The sequence below is a fragment of the Penicillium paradoxum genome (genome assembly GCF_028828445.1).
Source record: "Penicillium paradoxum strain IBT 22861 chromosome Unknown utg000002l_segment0_segment0, whole genome shotgun sequence".
NCBI classification, from domain to species: Eukaryota; Fungi; Ascomycota; class Eurotiomycetes; order Eurotiales; family Aspergillaceae; genus Penicillium; species Penicillium paradoxum.
Window position 1 is genome coordinate 830843 of NW_026643180.1, and position 17398 is coordinate 848240.

The 17398-nt window shown below is 50.1% G+C and overlaps 9 protein-coding genes across 9 annotated transcripts; 2 read left to right on the plus strand and 7 right to left on the minus strand.

Annotated features, from left to right (window-relative positions):
• Window positions 1–1482: 1482 nt before the first annotated feature.
• On the plus strand, window positions 1483–2517 carry N7457_000304 (putative zinc metalloproteinase; the record flags this gene model as incomplete). Its single annotated transcript, XM_057171372.1, has 1 exon — window positions 1483–2517. The coding sequence occupies one exon, from the start codon at window positions 1483–1485 to the stop codon at window positions 2515–2517; it is 1035 nt and encodes a 344-aa protein (XP_057035275.1).
• A 166-nt stretch (window positions 2518–2683) lies between these two features.
• kat1 (putative 3-ketoacyl-CoA ketothiolase (Kat1)) lies at window positions 2684–4056 on the minus strand (the record flags this gene model as incomplete). The annotated part of the gene is made up of 3 exons (XM_057171373.1): window positions 2684–3688; window positions 3751–3931; window positions 3986–4056. 3 exons carry the CDS (start codon window positions 4054–4056, stop codon window positions 2684–2686), a joined length of 1257 nt encoding a protein of 418 aa, XP_057035276.1.
• A 973-nt stretch (window positions 4057–5029) lies between these two features.
• N7457_000306 (uncharacterized protein) lies at window positions 5030–6211 on the minus strand (the record flags this gene model as incomplete). The annotated part of the gene is made up of 6 exons (XM_057171374.1): window positions 5030–5147; window positions 5200–5383; window positions 5461–5539; window positions 5605–5961; window positions 6013–6118; window positions 6177–6211. The coding sequence occupies 6 exons, from the start codon at window positions 6209–6211 to the stop codon at window positions 5030–5032; spliced, it is 879 nt and encodes a 292-aa protein (XP_057035277.1).
• Window positions 6212–6230: 19 nt separating this feature from the next.
• N7457_000307 (uncharacterized protein) lies at window positions 6231–6574 on the minus strand (the record flags this gene model as incomplete). The annotated part of the gene is made up of 2 exons (XM_057171375.1): window positions 6231–6402; window positions 6429–6574. 2 exons carry the CDS (start codon window positions 6572–6574, stop codon window positions 6231–6233), a joined length of 318 nt encoding a protein of 105 aa, XP_057035278.1.
• Window positions 6575–7434: 860 nt separating this feature from the next.
• On the minus strand, window positions 7435–8498 carry N7457_000308 (uncharacterized protein; the record flags this gene model as incomplete). Its single annotated transcript, XM_057171376.1, has 2 exons — window positions 7435–8369; window positions 8477–8498. The coding sequence occupies 2 exons, from the start codon at window positions 8496–8498 to the stop codon at window positions 7435–7437; spliced, it is 957 nt and encodes a 318-aa protein (XP_057035279.1).
• A 278-nt stretch (window positions 8499–8776) lies between these two features.
• Window positions 8777–10263, plus strand: N7457_000309 (DASH complex subunit ASK1; the record flags this gene model as incomplete). Its single annotated transcript, XM_057171377.1, has 4 exons — window positions 8777–8867; window positions 8930–9036; window positions 9089–10058; window positions 10127–10263. The coding sequence occupies 4 exons, from the start codon at window positions 8777–8779 to the stop codon at window positions 10261–10263; spliced, it is 1305 nt and encodes a 434-aa protein (XP_057035280.1).
• Window positions 10264–10819: 556 nt separating this feature from the next.
• On the minus strand, window positions 10820–11704 carry N7457_000310 (HIG1 domain-containing protein; the record flags this gene model as incomplete). The annotated part of the gene is made up of 2 exons (XM_057171378.1): window positions 10820–11591; window positions 11664–11704. The coding sequence occupies 2 exons, from the start codon at window positions 11702–11704 to the stop codon at window positions 10820–10822; spliced, it is 813 nt and encodes a 270-aa protein (XP_057035281.1).
• Window positions 11705–12147: 443 nt separating this feature from the next.
• Window positions 12148–13658, minus strand: N7457_000311 (transcription factor SPN1; the record flags this gene model as incomplete). The annotated part of the gene is made up of 4 exons (XM_057171379.1): window positions 12148–12400; window positions 12451–12929; window positions 12986–13068; window positions 13139–13658. 4 exons carry the CDS (start codon window positions 13656–13658, stop codon window positions 12148–12150), a joined length of 1335 nt encoding a protein of 444 aa, XP_057035282.1.
• A 1869-nt stretch (window positions 13659–15527) lies between these two features.
• Window positions 15528–16931, minus strand: N7457_000312 (putative nucleoporin; the record flags this gene model as incomplete). The annotated part of the gene is made up of 3 exons (XM_057171380.1): window positions 15528–15626; window positions 15689–16341; window positions 16400–16931. The coding sequence occupies 3 exons, from the start codon at window positions 16929–16931 to the stop codon at window positions 15528–15530; spliced, it is 1284 nt and encodes a 427-aa protein (XP_057035283.1).
• Window positions 16932–17398: the final 467 nt, after the last annotated feature.

A 17398-nucleotide genomic window follows, 5' to 3' on the forward strand; every position in this document is an offset into this window, starting at 1 on the left:
GGTGTTTCGACGCTCAACGACCGGGAGAATAAACAAATTTTTTCTCAAATTCATGACAGACAGAAACCACTTATGGGCTCGGTTTTAGACAAAACTACTTCACCGACAATGGTCCTCAAGCGACGAAAAAATCGACTTAGGTAGCAATCGGGAGACCTACCATAAGACCTCGGGGTCAAGTATCTGCTCTACCGAACGCTGGATTCCTTGGGCCCCACGTGGAGGAATTTGTCAAATACACGATTCTGATGCGGCCTCACATCGGTCTTTTCGGTGATCGCTTTAGCGAACGGGAGGAGAAGAAACCAGAGGGAGAAAAGGTGAATGCTGCTACGGCCAAATAAGAGATATAGAGCAGTATCAGGCTCCGCAGCTATCTGAAATGAGTTCGCCAGGAATCATCCACGGAAAAGACTGACCTCAAGATAGAGATACGAAATTATGAGATTTTCAAAGGAGAAACCTTACGCCTGGCGAATATGTCGAAATATGCGAAGGTTATGATGCCGTGGACGATCGTGAAGATCGAGACCAAATAGAATGTCTCTCCGGCGACCATCCATCACACACGCTTGTTTATAAGACGATCCGACGGACGTGTGCCGAGCAGCAACAGATCATAGAGACAGGAAGAGATTTGGCTTTGATGAGCCTTGTTTTCAAAATGCTCTCTAACTTAGAAGAATTGGTACTGGTATTTCAAGCAACCGGGGGTCACGAGGATTGGTTGGGGGGTTACCAACAGGTATATGATATGACACAGAAGAGTTTTGATGAGCACTACATCCAACTGGTCTTGGCTGCTCTCAGGGGTTGCAGTATAACGCTAAAGACTATTGAGCTCACCTGTCTCGAGCCTCCCGATGACAGTCCGTCCGAAAGCTGGGACTCTCTGACGATTCCTCTCACTGAGCTTATGGGACACGCCCCGGGTCTACGGCTTATCGAAAGTGGCTTGCCTTTGGAATTAAGGTGTCGCGTATGTCTGAACATACGTGAGATAGCATTATGCTCAATTTGTATGGGGCTGCCCTTCATAGAGAGCTTTCTACAGTGCAACGCTCAGTCCTTGCGCTCTCTCGGTGTTCATAATATCGATGTCATTGAAAACGGAAAGCCTACTACCCCTTTAACCGCGAGACATGTTGGTGACATAATGGGGTTGACAATTGAACGAGAAAAGAGGCTGGATAATCTCTCATGTACAGTATACAGGATAAACTAAACTTCCGGTATGCCGATCACTTGCTCCGACATTCTGTTTTTGCCTCAGGCATCAAGCCACATAAGACTTTATCACGTGCCTCTCTTATCTCCGTGCTGACAAACCTATCGCCGTGGAACCGGGTCGAATTCGCCTTCCTATTTGGGTCATATTCGGCGGGTTCTTTTTCACGAGCTCCTCCTCCACGACACCTCTCTACGACAGAGTGTACTCTGTACATACAATCCCTACCTACCTATAATTAATATCACGCTACAATGGATTCTCCCAAGGAGCTCACCGTCCACCATCATGGCACCCCGCACATCATCGAAGTGTCCTCCTCGGCAACATTACAAGATCTCTCCACGGAGATAGAGCGCGTCCTCAACATCCCCATCAACAACCAAAAGCTCCTCATAGCCCCTAAGCCAGGAATGCAGAAAGCACCATTTCCACCAACTCTCCTCGACACCATCCTCCAAACATCATCCCCCAAATTCAAGATCACCCTCCTCGGCACCCCCGCCAAAGCAATCGCCGATCTCCACGAACAATCCGCCAACGAGCAACGACGACAAGAATCACGCGCAGCCGCTCTCTCCGCTGCAAGACGCAACAAACAAACACCCTCCACCCGCAGCGGCGGCATCCACACCATCTCATCCTCAAGCAACAACTACACTTTCCACCGCCTGCTCCCACTATCCTACCTTCCCAACCCAGACCGCTCCCTCGACTTCCTCAAACGCCTCCGCGACGACCCAGGCATCCGCGCTGCAATGGCAAAGCATAAATTCTCCGTCCCGCTCCTGACGGAAATGAACCCAGCCGAGCACACGACGAGCGAGTCGCGGACGCTAGGACTGAACCGGAACAAAGGCGAGGTGATCGAGCTGCGTCTGCGAACAGATGCGTATGATGGATATCGGGATTACCGGACTATTCGGAAGACGCTGTGTCACGAGCTTGCGCATTGCGTGTTTGGGCCTCATGATCGCGATTTCTGGGATTTGACGTCGCAGATTGAGAAGGAGGTCGAGAGGGCGGATTGGAAGTCTGGTGGGAATCAGCTGTCTAGTCAGGAGTTTTATAATCCTGGCGATTGGGACAGTGCGCAGGGCGAGGAGGAGTTCGATGAGTGTGGGTGGACTGGTGGGGAGTTTGTTCTTGGGGGCTTGCAGGGCAGCTCAAGTGGAGGGCAAAGTGGTGCCTCTGATGGGGCTTTGTCTCGGAGGGAGATCATGGCGCGTGCGGCGGAGGAGAGGATGAAGAGGGAGAGTCAGGCTAGGAAGCAGGATGATGCTCCGTGATATCATGGCCACTGTTTTGCTGCATCATGTTTCCCATGATTTTTAAGCCCTTTTTTATACTGCATAGCCTCTGATACCTATTGCTTTTCTTCTTCTGATATAAATTCATTCTCTGTACATTGTATGCAGTATATTTTGTGCTATAATTAACCCAATTTCCCAATATTTACAGCTGCTCGTTGACAAACAGAGCGGCCATACCCTGTCCAGTTCCAATACACATGGAAGAGACCAGAACCTTGCTCTTTGTACGGCGAGCCTCGCTCAGAATGGTAGCAACTTGACGTGCACCAGTTGCGCCGAGAGGGTGGCCAAGTGCAATAGCACCGCCACGAGGGTTGACCTTGGCGTGGTCAAGGCCAAGGTTCTGAACGCAGTAGACGGCCATAGAGGCGAAAGCCTCGTTGATCTCGAAGATATCGATGTCATTCTTGTCAAGCTGGAACTTGCTCAGGAGCTTGGGGATAGCGGCAGTTGGGCCGATGCCCATCACGCGAGGGGGCACACCAGCGACAACCGAGCCGCAGAACTTAGCAAGGATAGGCTGGTTCAGCTCGATGGCCTTGGAGCGGCGCATCAGCAGAACAGCGGCAGCACCGTCGGTGACCTGGCTGGAGTTTCCACCAGTGGACCTATCACCGAACTGGGGGAAAGCAGGGCGAATCTTGGAAAGTGACTCGAAGGTTGTACCGGGGCGAATTCCGTCGTCGCGGGTCAGAGTCACCTCCTTGACCTCGCCGGTCTTGGGGTCCTTGACCTTGGTTGTGATAGGGACGATCTCATCATCGAACCAACCGCTGTTCTGGGCAGCCTCGGCCCGACGGAAGGACTCGGCGGCATATCGATCCTGCTGCTCGCGGGAGATGTTGAAGTCATTGCCCACGTTCTCGGAGGTCTGGCCCATGGGCTGCATGCAGTCGGCGGCCTCCTGGTTGCGCAGAACCTCCTCGTTGAATGGCCGCTCCAAACGATCGTTGGGGGCGGACATCAGCTCAGCACCCATGGCAATACCGACGTCGATGGCGCCGAGTTGAATCTGGCTGGCGATGTCCTGTACGGCCTTCAGTCCAGACGAGCAGAAGCGGTTCACTGCACAGGCACCAGCTGTGTGGGGAATACCGGCGGCCAGGGCTGCGGCGCGGACCATGTAGGCGGCTTTGACTTCGTTGACCTGTTCGGTCGGTTAGATTATGGCATTGACAGATTAGCGGAGTGGAAGATAAAATAGCATACATTTCCGAGGACAACATCCTCCACTAGGGCAGGATCGATCTGGGACTTGGCCAAAGCTTGCTTCAACAGGGCGTATACGACGTAGTCTAGTTCTGAGTCCTTGAAACCGCCCTTGCGCGCCTTGGTCAGAGGTGTACGGACTGCTAGTGTAATGACCACATCGTCGGGGTTCTTCTGTGTACTGCGTTCCATTGTTAGATGGGCGAAAGATGAACGAGATCTTCCGAACGCTTACATAGCAGAGAGGCCACTCGCAGCGCCGGGCTTGAGGTGGCTCAGGAGCGAGCTTAGACGATCGGCGGCCATTATGTATGTATGAAGAAACTGTACAGATTTTATAGAGTCAGTATTGTGTTTCTCATATCCTGTACAGGTGCCTAGGCAGTGTCTCTTTAAGACATCGGCTAATGGCTTGCAGGAACTTTTCGTGTAATGCGGGGAAACCCCAGTGTGCGGAGATTTGAAAGGACGGCGAAACCAACATTGGAGGTAACTCGAGATCTGGAGGCGAGGAGAGGGACTTACAGATTATACAAAGGTATTTTGGGGAGAACAGAAATAAACAGAAAGGATAAGATGAACAAAGGAGGAGGTGTTAAGAAGTATGAAGAGGTGGTCTCCGCTTCGCGCCCGAAACTGCCGAGGCTCATTTCGCTATCCGGCCGCGGAGTATCCGATACTTCTAATTGCATGTACTCTATCCACTACAATCAAGTACCCTGTACCTCAATTCATTCCACTGGTAATCCTTCCGACTTGGCCCATCTAAATGCCTAGGCAACTTTCGGGACCTTGAATTATGATTCAAACATGGATCAGGCATGGTCTGGAGTATATAAAGCATTCATGTTGGTCACTACCTCGGCACAAAGTGTGGCACGATACTCGTTTGAATGCCTGGTCTGGAAAAGTACCACATTTCTGTTCAATGACTGTAAAAGCTAACCACTATTGAGTTGTGGACTATAGTGGAAAGTACTCCGTACCATGTAGGTACATAGGTAGGTACATATAGTATATGTAAATCTTGACAGTAGGGTGGTGGGATAGCTCGATTATCAAACTAGAAAACCATTCGCTCATCTCCTCCAGGAATGCAAGTAATGTGAAATCATGTTGCCATTTAAGGGATGAATTGTCCTGCTCATATTTCCTTCTTTCTGGTGCTCCTATGCACCTACTCGGCAAATATATACTGGGAATAGTAGCTTCCAACTTCCACCCATATCGAGGATATGTATACATTCCTTCTGATACAGGACGAACCTCAAATTATTTATTAATATGTTTCTACCATTTCATTTCGCAGCCAATGCTCAATATTTCCCTCATGAGCTTTAGCATCATTGTCTTCCCAATTACAAGAGCCACGATGATAGTTCAAGACCTCGAAATACCTTTCGAAATGTAAGCCAAAATCAACGCAACACGGATTGAGGGTAATCTTACATTTGGGTCTTCCATTCCTCCGCGGTCAGTTCCGAGTCCAACAAAGACCAGTCTATTTTCTTTTCGCATTCGGGTTCATCGTTGGAGTCTCGATAGGTCGAGACGTATGGATGAGTTAGACCATCCGCCGCTGTGATACGATTTTGCGGGTCGATTGCGAGCATTTTTTCCAAGAGATTGACAGCTAGCCGAATCAGTATCGCCAAAGACAGAAACTAGAAGAACAAACCACTTGTAGTCAGAAGAATTTGGAGAACATACCTTGAGGGTCAGCTCCTCGTAGGGTAGCTTGAAGTGACCGAGACTTTGGTTCAGGCAAGGATTCCACAAATTCTGTTGTCTATAACTTGCAGTCAGCATCTTTGTGTTTCCAATCTATCCCATCCATTTGGGGTTGGGCCATACTGTCTTGCTGTAAACCTCATCCATAACCTCCTTGGGTGGCTTCCCGAACATCTCAGTGATCAGTCTGAACTGATCCACATGGTCTTTTCCAGGTAACAGGACCTTTCCAAGGAGCATCTCTGCCACAATACAGCCAACGCTCCAAATATCGACCGCATAGCTATATCTTTGCCAAGTCAACATGATCTCTGGGGCTCGGTAGTATCGCGTGGATATATAGCCGGTCATCTGGTGACCTTGTTCTCGAGCTAGTCCAAAGTCGCAAATCTTCAGATCGCAATTCTCATTGATCAAAATGTTGCTGGGTTTGAGGTCTCGATGGATAACACCAGCCGAATGAATGAATTTGAGTCCTCGCTGAGACGGTCAGCCACAGTGCTCTGTACGAGCGAACTCAAGCAGACATACCAGCATTTGGTAAGTAAAGAACTGGATGAACTTGCCATCCAGCGGTTTCAATGTTGATTGAATCAGGCGATGAAGGTCGGTCATAATACAGTCCGTCACGAGATAGCTGTATTTCACAGGATTAGTGCTGCAAAACCTGGTGAATAGAGCAGTGCTTCACATACAGATCCTCCGCAGGCGAGATAAAAATATCCGTCATATTTATCAACTGTGAGCGGTTAGTACTCAAGTTCATAATTCATGCTGAGGCTCCCACTTGCATTATCGTGTCTTAGGTTGTTCAATAAATGAATCTCGCGATATGTCCGCTTGGCCAGGGCAGAACTATCAAATGGCTTCCCTATCTTTTTTATGGCCACGGTTTGGTTGGTCATTGAATCCCGTGCCGAGCTAATACTTGCCGTTAGTGATCTTACATCGAGCACAGTACGAAGAAGTACGAAGGGTGGGGGATATACCAGATCACTCCAGAAGCACCAACGCCTTGTGGTTCCAAATCCGTATATCGATCAGTAGTTTCTAGGGCTGTGCCCATGATCTCATGTGAAATAAATGTAGCCATGACTTCGAGGTTGCAGATGTACAAATTGAAATAAGAGTTAGATCAAACCGCAAGGAAAAATCGCGCTTATCCCACGATGTGTAGTAGTCGTCTTATACTTCCAAATCCCGGGGTTACGTCATATCACGAAAATGGCCAGGGTTAGTCAATTGGCTGGCCCGTCTTCCCACAGTAATTCCTCACGTTATTCATCGTGGCCAATTGAGTTGGTTATCTCAACCAATCCCAATACACATTCCTGGCTTCTTGAGCCGATCCCTGTGGGCCGAACCCGGTAGTGGACCTCAGCCTGCTTGATTTTTGTACTTCGAGTCCGGACTTCAGTACTTGATTGCGTCAACCAAGCCCACAGCCCTGGTATTTCTTGCATGTACCATAGGGCTAGAAGAGTCCGTCTGATATCTTGTTTCTACATTAACGGTTTACAACGTACTTCGTAGACGCGGTGTATAGTCCCCTATCCGACTCAATCTATGGAGACATACGGAGTAGTATATCACACCTCCGACACCCTCAGTCCAACAGGTAGATAGGGATCTGAACGAAGATGATGTAGTGAGTTATCTTAAAGGTTGTTTTATAACCAGTCTCGAGAATTTGATCATTAGAATGCTTCAAAATGAAGTTTTTTCTTATTGCAAAACAATGGATGGAACTCATAGGCTCTAATCGACATTAACCACAAATCCCTTGTATTTTGTATCGTATCAACACAATGTGAAAGCAAAGTCAAACCCGAAACACTATACACCGCCAGCCATATGAGACAAGGAAAAAAGAACACCTCCGAGCCAGTAAAGTCAATATCCCACCATAATATCCATTCATCCTGTTTTAGTTCCCATGAAATCCCGAGCACATCAGAGCAACTGATGATGACCCGCATCTTCATTGCTAATCACGCTACCCACTTCAGACCAGCTTGCTGGTGTATCAACACCACCAACGCTATGCTCGCCGAGGTCACTTAGAGTGCCATCTGACGTTTCATCATCGAACCCTCCCACATGACTGAAACTTCCACTCGTAGATGGGGCGGCTGAAACATCATGGTGAGACTGCATACTCTCGTGTCCAAGTAGATCTAGGCCCGCAATATGATTGTTCTCGTGAGTTACATTGGGTGCACCATCAGAGCGCGCATAATATGCCTGATGGTGGGTTTCCGTGTGGCTCGAGCCAGAGGCAGACAAGGGGGAATTGGGAGAAAAGGGATCAAAGAGGGCATCACCCTCAGGTGCTTCAGAAGTAGGCGTAAACTGGATCATAGATTCCGAGGGGTGATTTGAAGAAGCATACGAAGGAATATCGACATGCAGCTGATTCTTCCCCGGAGTAGTCGGAGGGTCGGCTTCGATGTGCTTCCCACCTCGGCGAAGAGGCTCGGAGGTACCCAAATCCACCCCCGTTGAGTTAGCAATAGGTCCTGGATTTGGTCGAGTATCATATTCATAGTCGTCATCTTTACGTAGGTTGCCCTCGCTGTCAACGAGAGCGTCAAAGCTATTATGAGGCTGATGTCGGCGCCTGGCCTGTTGCCGTGACTCAAGGAGCGAGCCTCGTCGCATGATCTCTGCACGAGCAATGCGTCTGCGTTCTTCTGCAACTTCGCCAGTTTCTTCGGTCATAGATATATCTTCTCTCATTGCTATGTCTTGCGGTTGGATCTCATCCCCGAGGTTGTGCAAGGCCACGGCGATCTTGCGGCGCGATGTATTCACCCATTGTTTAAACTGCGGAGACTCATACACAGCGATGCCGGCAGCGACAATAACCGAAACGGTAATGATGATTCCTGTATGAGACATTAGCCTCATCCTCGAGTGGGGAACTGATAAGTATACACCGCCCGGATGATTCGGGAAGCAGTTGTAGAGGATTTAGAGATGTGAGAAGGCATACCTTTAGCAAGTGGAGCTGGCATGATGGAGAGACTATTGCACTTGTGTTTTTTCTTTCGAATGTCCTTAAAGACTCACCCCGGTTATGCACGGGGCAGAGATCCTTGGAAGATGATGATCTGATGATGCCTATCCCTTCCCCTTTGCATCAATTCACGTGAGATTGCCAAGCCCTTATCATCGGCCCTAACTTCACACCGCTTTGGGCGAAGTTCCCCGCGCGTTTGGAAGTGATGGACGTGATTGCTAGCTTCCGCCTCTCAATTTGATCCTTGTACAATCGAATTGAAGAGGTACCATGATGTCTCGTCAACCTTCGCAGGGCCATCGGCCATTATCCCTCACTGAGGAGCTTGAGAAATTGGAACAGTCTATTACCCTTACACTCCAAGGTAGGACAAAAAAGTAAACAAAACCGAATAACAAACCGCTCATCTTCCATGCGTCTATCCAGAGATCGACCACAATTTCAGCCAAGCTCATCGAATAGTGACCACGAGCATATTGCCTCTAGTAGAGCAATATACTGAGCATTCCCGAGATGTTTGGGAGGGTTCCAAGGTCAGCACCCTCCGCAGGTACCACTGTAGCCAGCTCCGCTAACTCCATACAGTTCTGGAAGCAATTCTTCGAAGCGAGCGCCAATGTGTCTCTATCTGGATATGAAGAAAAGAACGACGAAGAGGAAACAGTGCAGGATACGACAGCCACGGAGGAAGAGTTGTCCACCGACATGACGCAAAGCACCACCCTCGACGAAACCATGTCCCAGGACACGCCGTCTTCCCGGCGCCTCGAGACACCCCGCCGCGACCAAGCAGAAGACCTCGATCTCACGGATCTTGCCATCTCTTCACACAGCACACCGCGTGCTTCAGGACACCACCAGCAACCCGATGATGACATCACAGTCTCCTCGATGGAGTACTCCTCCTCTTACGAGAACCTCAGACGAGAAGTCTACGAATCAGAACCCCCGTTCGAACTCCCAGACTCTTCGAATCTTCCATCCACACCAGGCCGTCAGTCCTTCTTCCCGCGCGGCGTCTCCGCCACAACACCCATGTCCTCACCTTTCCTTCCGCCCGCATCAGCCACCCAAGATCGTCGCTACCAAAAGACCTCCGACCCAGTGCTCCATCAAATGCTCGACAAAACATACCGAGTACAAGCTACACCGCTGGGTACGGGCTTCCGCAATGTTGGTGGTGGGACGAACACTCGGTCAAAGTTCAACATCACCCCGAAACCCGCCGAATCTTCCTCCAAGTATAGATTTGACGACTCCCCTATCTCAAGCCCAGAACCTGAGGTACCACAATTCCACTCGGAGGTCTTCTCATCGCCTATCAGAGGTGTCAACACTCCGGGCACCAACCGCAAGCGACGGACAAGTAGCAATCGCATGCGCGATATGCCCAGGCCTGGTATGAGTGTTTTGACACCTGCCAAGAAGTCTGCAGGCAAGTCAGCTATGTGGGATAGTGACGATGATCTGGATTATGACGATGATGATCTTGGTCCGAGTCCACCCAAGACAATGCAATTCCATATTCCGCAGAGCCGGCTGATGAGGACGCCAGGTAAGCGCTGGCCCTTGAGGTTAGTCTTTTGACTACTTGTTTGACGCTAACTTTCATTGTCTTTATAGCGAGAGAGGCTTCGAAGCGTATCGTGACTGATCTACTGGCTACTGCTGGGGCTGGTGATCTTACAGAGGACCTAGATGATGACCATAGTCCAAGTGTGATCCGTCGTATGGAGCGCCTGGAGGATGAAACCTTCTAAGTAGGCAATGCAGCGTCCATCTCTACCATTCCACCTTTGTAGTCTTCTGGTTCGCGGTTCCAGATGATATCTCTCCTCATACTTATTGCTATAATCAGCGCCCATAGCTCTGATGGCCATGAGTCATGACTATTGGGGATCGGGGCTGCATGAACACTCGATGACGTCATCCCATACAATACATGTGCCTAGTGAAAGGAGTATCTTTATCGATTCAATTTCATTAGAGTAGAGAAAGAGATACAGGACGTTGCCCGATAGTCATACATGTGAGCATAGCAAAGCAAATGTCACTTTTGGGAACTGCGAGTACCCTTAAGGCACCGGAAGAAAAAAAACGCTGAAGATAAGAAATGCAGGCTATGTACGGGCGATGAAGTCCAAGATAAAAGTAGACTCCGCCCCCTTCAGTCGTCTATAACAGTTGTTCAAGAGAGCGGTTGGGCTCTCGAGAGGGAATGGAATGGATGTGGACAACGAGGTTTGCAAACAGACCTCAATCAATGGCTGTGATGGGGGGAATGAACCCGTCGGAAGAGATTTGAAATTGGGAGTCTTAGTTCTTGCTCTCAGAGTCCTTCTTGTCATCGCTCCCCTCGGGAATCGATTCCGCCTTAGCCTCTTCGGTACCGGCCTTCTTAGCAGCCTGCTGCTTCTGCTTCTGCTCCTCGTAGAGAGACTGGTGCTTAGAGCTCAAACGCTCCTCCTCAGCAGCAACCATATCCTTCCAGAGATCACCCTCAGCAGGCTGAGCAGTGCGGACAGGCTGCTGCTCCTGTTCCTGCTCCTCCTCAGCGACCTTAGCAGCATTAGCTCGCTTCTTCGAATCGAGCAAGCCACGGCCACGGCGCTGGTCGGAGATCTCAAAGGCGGCCGAAGCACACAGCACACCGAGCGTCAGACCTTGTGCGTACACACGGGCCTGGACGAGCTTCTGCTGACCGGTCAAGCCAGGGATACGTCCGACGAGCACGAACGAGCCAATCATGGAGGCGACCCAGGTGGCACTGATGATCTTGTATTTTTCACGGCGGGCGAAGGCGGCGGCGCGGTCGGTAAAGCTGAGACCGCGCATCTCCTCGTGGCGGAGACGCTCTTCACGATTCTCGTACCATTGGTAGGCGGCGTTGCGCTCGTTCTCGTATGCGCGGGAGGCGTGGTCGGCTGCGATGATACCCATGAAGGTTCCTGACGACGTCACCAGGAAGGACTTCATGGGGAGGGTGAGGTTGCGGATAGTGTGGTAGCGGCGAGAGGCAAGTAGGACACCGGCCACGCCACCGGCGAGACCAAGGAGACCACCGACGGTGCCGCCTTGCAGGACAGCGCTATCGGGGATTCGTCAGTATGGGCTGATTATGGACGAGTGATGTGCAGAGTGAAGGGGGGTTGAGACGTACCTGTAGTGGGCATCTTCTTCTTCTTTGGTAAGGAGCTTCATGGTGAAATATGTGATGGTTTGATTGAATTGGTGAGAAAAGGTGGGCAAAAGGTCCGATATAAAACCAGAGAAGCAAAGGCCGGATCGCATGACGTGTGGTTGCGCCGGGATCTGCTCTTTTTACTTTCCTCCGGCCGTTGCCATCGGACATCACTCGGTCTCGCCCGGAATTGTCTTGCGGTTATTGTGAGCTTTTTAGATCATATTACCATATACACTTTGCTTTGGTAGTTTCATATTTCAATTTGGTACAGAATGTGGCTGCAGATGCTTATTGTAGACTCGGAATGCGAAGGTGACACACTCCCAAATCCCTCGTGTCAATCGCCGATTGATCCCGAAAACGCCCCAAACACCGCGAAAAAAAATAATTGACTCAATACATGACAGAACTGGCCAGAGCCAAGTTGGAATAGAAAGAATTACAAATCGAGATGCCGAATCTACCGACGACCTGAGGCCTTGCGTGCCGCAACCTGGCGGGCTTGCATCTTGCGGAACCGATCCTCGCCGCTGGCACCCAGAGGACGGGCATACTGAGTCTCGCGTACAGCTGTCTGGCGCGGAACCACAGTGTAGCTGACGTTGGTACGATCGACACGGGCACGGTTGTGAAGACGGGGAGGAAGTAGAGCAAGGGCGTTGGCTTCGGCTTCGATCTCCTTGGCCGTGGGAGCGGCACGCCTGACAACTTTCCTATAAAGGTGTTAGTGTATGATATGGAGGTTGCGCGGCAATGAACATACGTAGGATCGTAATCAGCCTCCTGGTAGACACGCTTCGAATAATCATCGCTGCGTTGCAGAATCGGTCGTGTCCACTCCGCCAACAACTTCTCTGCCATTTCCTTGATACGGCGCTCAGTGCGTTTGCTCTTGGTATAGAAGACAATCACCTTTCCAATACCACTAGCAATCAGAGCATCTTTGTTGATTGGCAGCTTAGTAATGGCAGTTAACAGGTCACGCTGAATATTATATGCGGGCATCGCGCCATCGTCCAGAGGTTCCAGGAAGAACCGAACGGCTTCCAATAAGTTGATCTCCGGGTCGACCAAGGCGCTGGTGTACTGGTTGCGATTGAGGAGCATGATGACTTCGGGGAGTAGCTTGAGCTTGTGCATAGCTGGTTTTCCTTCTTGGCGGTTGATTGCATCCATTTGCGCTGCATGGGTCATGCGCTTGCGCATATCCTCGATTTCGGCATCTGCCATAGATTCCAAGTCCTGGAAGTGAAATTAGTATGCATAGATAAAGAATGATCGTTTCCTGCAAAACATACAATGCCGTCTTGCTTGCGGAAACGTCTCTTGGCCGGCTTCTTCATCGCCTCGTCCATAGCACGGTCGAGAGCGCGGCGACGTCCTATGAATCATACCCAGTTAGTATGCACGATATCGGGCAGAACCCAGCGCCAATAGGGAGCAAAACATACGGGTCTCCGGGTCAAGAGTCTCCTCATCTGTATCGGGCTTCTCTTCCCGCTGTTTGCGCTCCCGTCGACGAGACGGGCCTTTTTCGTCACCTGCTTCATCAACAGCTCGGCGACTCTTCTTCTCACGACGACCCTCCTTTCGGCGCGGGCGAGTCTCGCCATCCTCAGTGCGCTTGCGCTTGTGACGACCAATGAGCTTCAAGTTATCCTCGTCAATCGCGAGCTGCGGGCGGTCTTCCACGTCAACGTTCTCGGGGTCGAAATTATCGAATTGCGCCTCATCAACCTCAGACAAAATAGACTCGTCGTCTGAGAGCTTGTCGTCGTCATCTTCGTCATCGTTTCCGCCGCGGGTCTCGTCTTCGATACCCTCTGCAGTTTCTTCCGTCACAGCATGAGCTTCAGCGGGCTGTTCACCCTCGTTGTCATCAGCAGTAACCGGTGTTGCGACTTTCTCATCAACTTCGCGATCGGGCGAGGCAGCAGGCGAGCCTGCCTTCTGGTCAAGGGAAGCGGACATGATGGTTCAGATAGGTTCAAATTTAAGGGATAGGATGAAAGAAAAGATATAAAGGTGTAGAGACCAGTCAGGGGATGTATCGCGACAAAGTCACGGTACGTTATCTGCCTATACGGTCCCGGCGCCTCTCCGCAAAGTCAACCGGCGCTCGATAGACCGGAACAACACAATTAATATGTAGAGCAGAAAATCAGAAGAAGAGGCACAGCGTGAGCTTGCGTGAGAATAGGGTCGATAGTATTCAAGTGGAAAGAATGAGGGGTGGCAGTGAAAGCAAAACCTCATAAGTGAGAGAAGGAGAGCGGTGGTCTGTGCTCCCGTGATTTCTTTCTCCAGTCTCCGGCCTCCGAACAACTTAGCAGCAGTCAACTCTCAACAATCCTATTATCCGATATCATTTCCAGTCTTCCTACCCTTTATCACATTCAAAATGTTTGCCCCAGGTATGATGCCGATTCCACATCCCTCTGTCCTACGAATTCCAAGCTAACGGTGTAATCTTATTCAAGGCCAAGAACAGATCTCTAAGGAAGAGCTCAAGGTCAGCCTTTCATCATGAGCTCTGCTATAATATGGCAATGGATACTAATATGATTTAAAGGCTGGTGAGATCCAGGCCAGCCAGAACGTCCAGATGGCCGTTGCTGGTGCCTTCCTCCTCTACCTGTGTAAGTCGAGTATCCCCACGAATCAACGTCTCGGAAGGGCAGACAATTCTAGAAGAGTTGGAATCGCATTCTAGTGGATTTGAGACTGATATGGTCATTCAATTCATAGCCCCCTTCGCCGTCGACTTCGTCCGCAAGTTCCTTTAAGCCGGTCGACTTCTCTCCCGCTCCACTTCCACATCCTTTCCGGGTCTTGATCGATGAATCGCTGGTTATGATTTCGCGATATCATGCAGGAGGACTAGGTGGTGGATTTTCTTAACCCTGGCATGACACCATCCGCGTCAAACTTGCATAAGACTGAGCATAGGCACCTAATATACGGAACGCTCTTGGGCTCTTCTATGTCTATACTTCTGGGATCTGGTGGGCGGTGTCAGCTAGGTGATGTATTACTACTGTGTACATGCTCGTTGTCATTTGTGCTTTACGGAATATAGAGCAAATCAATATGAAGTTGCAATATATTTGATTATACTGGGCGACGAAGCGTGGCCTTGCCATGCTGTGGTAATAACCTGAGGCTCATGTAGATAATCCCTCAAGTAAATTTTCTGGGCTTGAATATGATATTGGGTTCGTGTTGGGTCCATAGTATGACGTTGGAAAAAGAATCAAGGGCTGGGGCGAACGAACCTGTGGCCTGGCGAGTATATGCAACTTGCCATCGCCCAAAAAGGCCTCCCTGGATATCTCACAGCCATTGCTCTGATACAAATTGGGCAGCTTTGACAAACTCCCTCGGGCAGCAACCCAATGTTATACCCAATGGTTGTATAGTAGAGAGTCAAATTCCCGAAGTATAAATGTTCATATGCTAGGAAAGCAGCCCGGGAATGGTCTAAGGATAGAATTGGATGGATTTTCCTTGTGTGTACTCCGTAGCACAAAATGATCTCGTTATTCCAGTATTTAGATGTGCCGAATGATTTTTGACGACTGATGGAACACCTCATGTCGTTTCCAATACCTACTCCTACGTGTGGTCTATGGTGGTTATAATCACAAGTTGGCGACTCGGAAAGCAAATATCAAAGAGAACAGAACAAAAAGTGTTCAGCAAAGAAGATTGAATTCAAATATGCATTACAATGACCCAATCCCCAAGAACGCCAATACCCCAATGAACGTAGACATTAAGTCCAACCATGTGAAGAAATTGAGATTCAAATGGCACATGAAAGGTTATAGGGGAATGTACTCAAAGCCGAGTCGCTTTCTCCACCTCGTGGAAATCGGCCTTGATAGACTCCATCTCCTTTTGGAGATGCTGGATCTGAGAGTGGTAACTGTCCAGGATCTGCAGGATACGATTAGCGAATCCATCCAGTGCTAAGATGGTCCAATGCGGGCGTAACATACCTTCTTTGCTGTCTTCAACGTCTGCTCATCAATGTCATCCTCTGCTTGCGTCACGTTTACGCCGGCACGATCCATCTCCACCTGCAATCGCTTTGAGTGTTCGTGAATGGCCAACATGCGGGCCCAGATCTCCTCAGCGCGGCCATTGAGGGACGGGTCAAAGACGTCACGTTCCAACTCCATCAACTTATTCTTCAACTGTTCCTCTGCTTCATCCATGGCATAGCCTCTATTGCGAAGTATTTGCGTCTTGGCGGCAAGGGCGAGGCACCGCTTGCTCAGAATAATGTGCTTGCGCCGGCAATCGGCGATCTTGACGGAAATATTGAGATCGTGTCTCGAGAGAAGTCCGGTCAGGCAGTTGTTGATCTCGTGCAGACGTGTCTGCATCATAGTCAGGAAGTCCCTTTGACGCTGCGCGCGCTTGCCGAGGTCCCAGAAGCCTTTGACAAGTACAGGCACATATCCTGGACCCGGTCGCTTGCGCAAAGCCTCCTCCCATTTTGATTCGTCGTCCTCGGGGCCTGGTTGGTAGAAAGGTGCGGCTTCCTCGCCGACATTGTTGTACAGGTAAGCTCGGAATGGCGAGCTTTGGCTGGGCGCATCCCACTTGTCCTTGATAATAGCTACTTGCATAGGAACAGTCCGGTGTACTGAATGGCAGGTTTTGTCAGTGATGCTATATGGCAACTGTATACATGTGGAACTCACCTCCAGTAATCGCGCGGCCGGGGGACCAAAGGCTTGATGAGAGCGAAGGCTGTTGCTGTTGGGGTTGTGGCGTTGTCATTGTATTCTGGCCGAATTGCGATTGCTGCGGTTGCTGCTGTTGCTGGGTAGAAGCGAGACCTCCGAGACCTCCCAATCCCCCTGCTGCTTGTTGACCTCCGGAGAAAAGGCTACCTTGTGGTTTCTGTAGCGATGACCCGAATGTGGTTCCTTGCTGCTGCGGCTGCCCAAAGGTACTTGTGTTGAGGCTAGTCTGGGGCATTTGGGCATGCGGAAACAATGCGCCTGTTGCTTGCTGTTGAGGTTGTTGGGTTGCAGTGCTTGCGCCGAATGGACTCGCGCCAAATGCACTGGTTGTGGTCGATGCTGGCTGCTGGGTCTGTCCGCCAAACAGTGAGCCGGTGCTGGGGGTTGTGCTTGGCGCAGTGCCAAAGAGAGATGGCTTCGATGCGGCATTGCCAAAGAGGGAGGAGGTGTTAGCCTGCGGCTGTGTTCCGCCAAAGAGAGTCGACATGATGGGCGATCAAGAAAGGCACAAGATGTTTCCGCAGAAAAAAAAAGCACGAGACAGAGTCGGCAGGTCAATGGCCCAATGAATAATCGACACGGCCAGATTAGAAGCGCTGAATGAAAAGAGCAAGAAGCTCAGGGCGCATAGTCCAGGGATCCGTGTGGGCAGTTGAAGGTGAGAAAGCTGAGGGGTCCTTCGATGGAGCTGTCAGGCCGAGAAAGATGGGAGCCGGAGCTCGATTTGTTTGCGTCACGTGATGTGCCATTGTCCTCAGACAAATGTATTGCCCATTGAATGGGAAGGTTGAATGAGCAGTGAAGTTGTATCAGTGTACCATTTCACTTTATTGTCTCAATTTCTTCTTTCTTATTGATATATCCCATCATGGAACCAAGACTGATTCACACTGTATGGAGTATACACGCCATATACATCGAGATACCCTGGAGGGCCTCACCGCCCGGGCAACA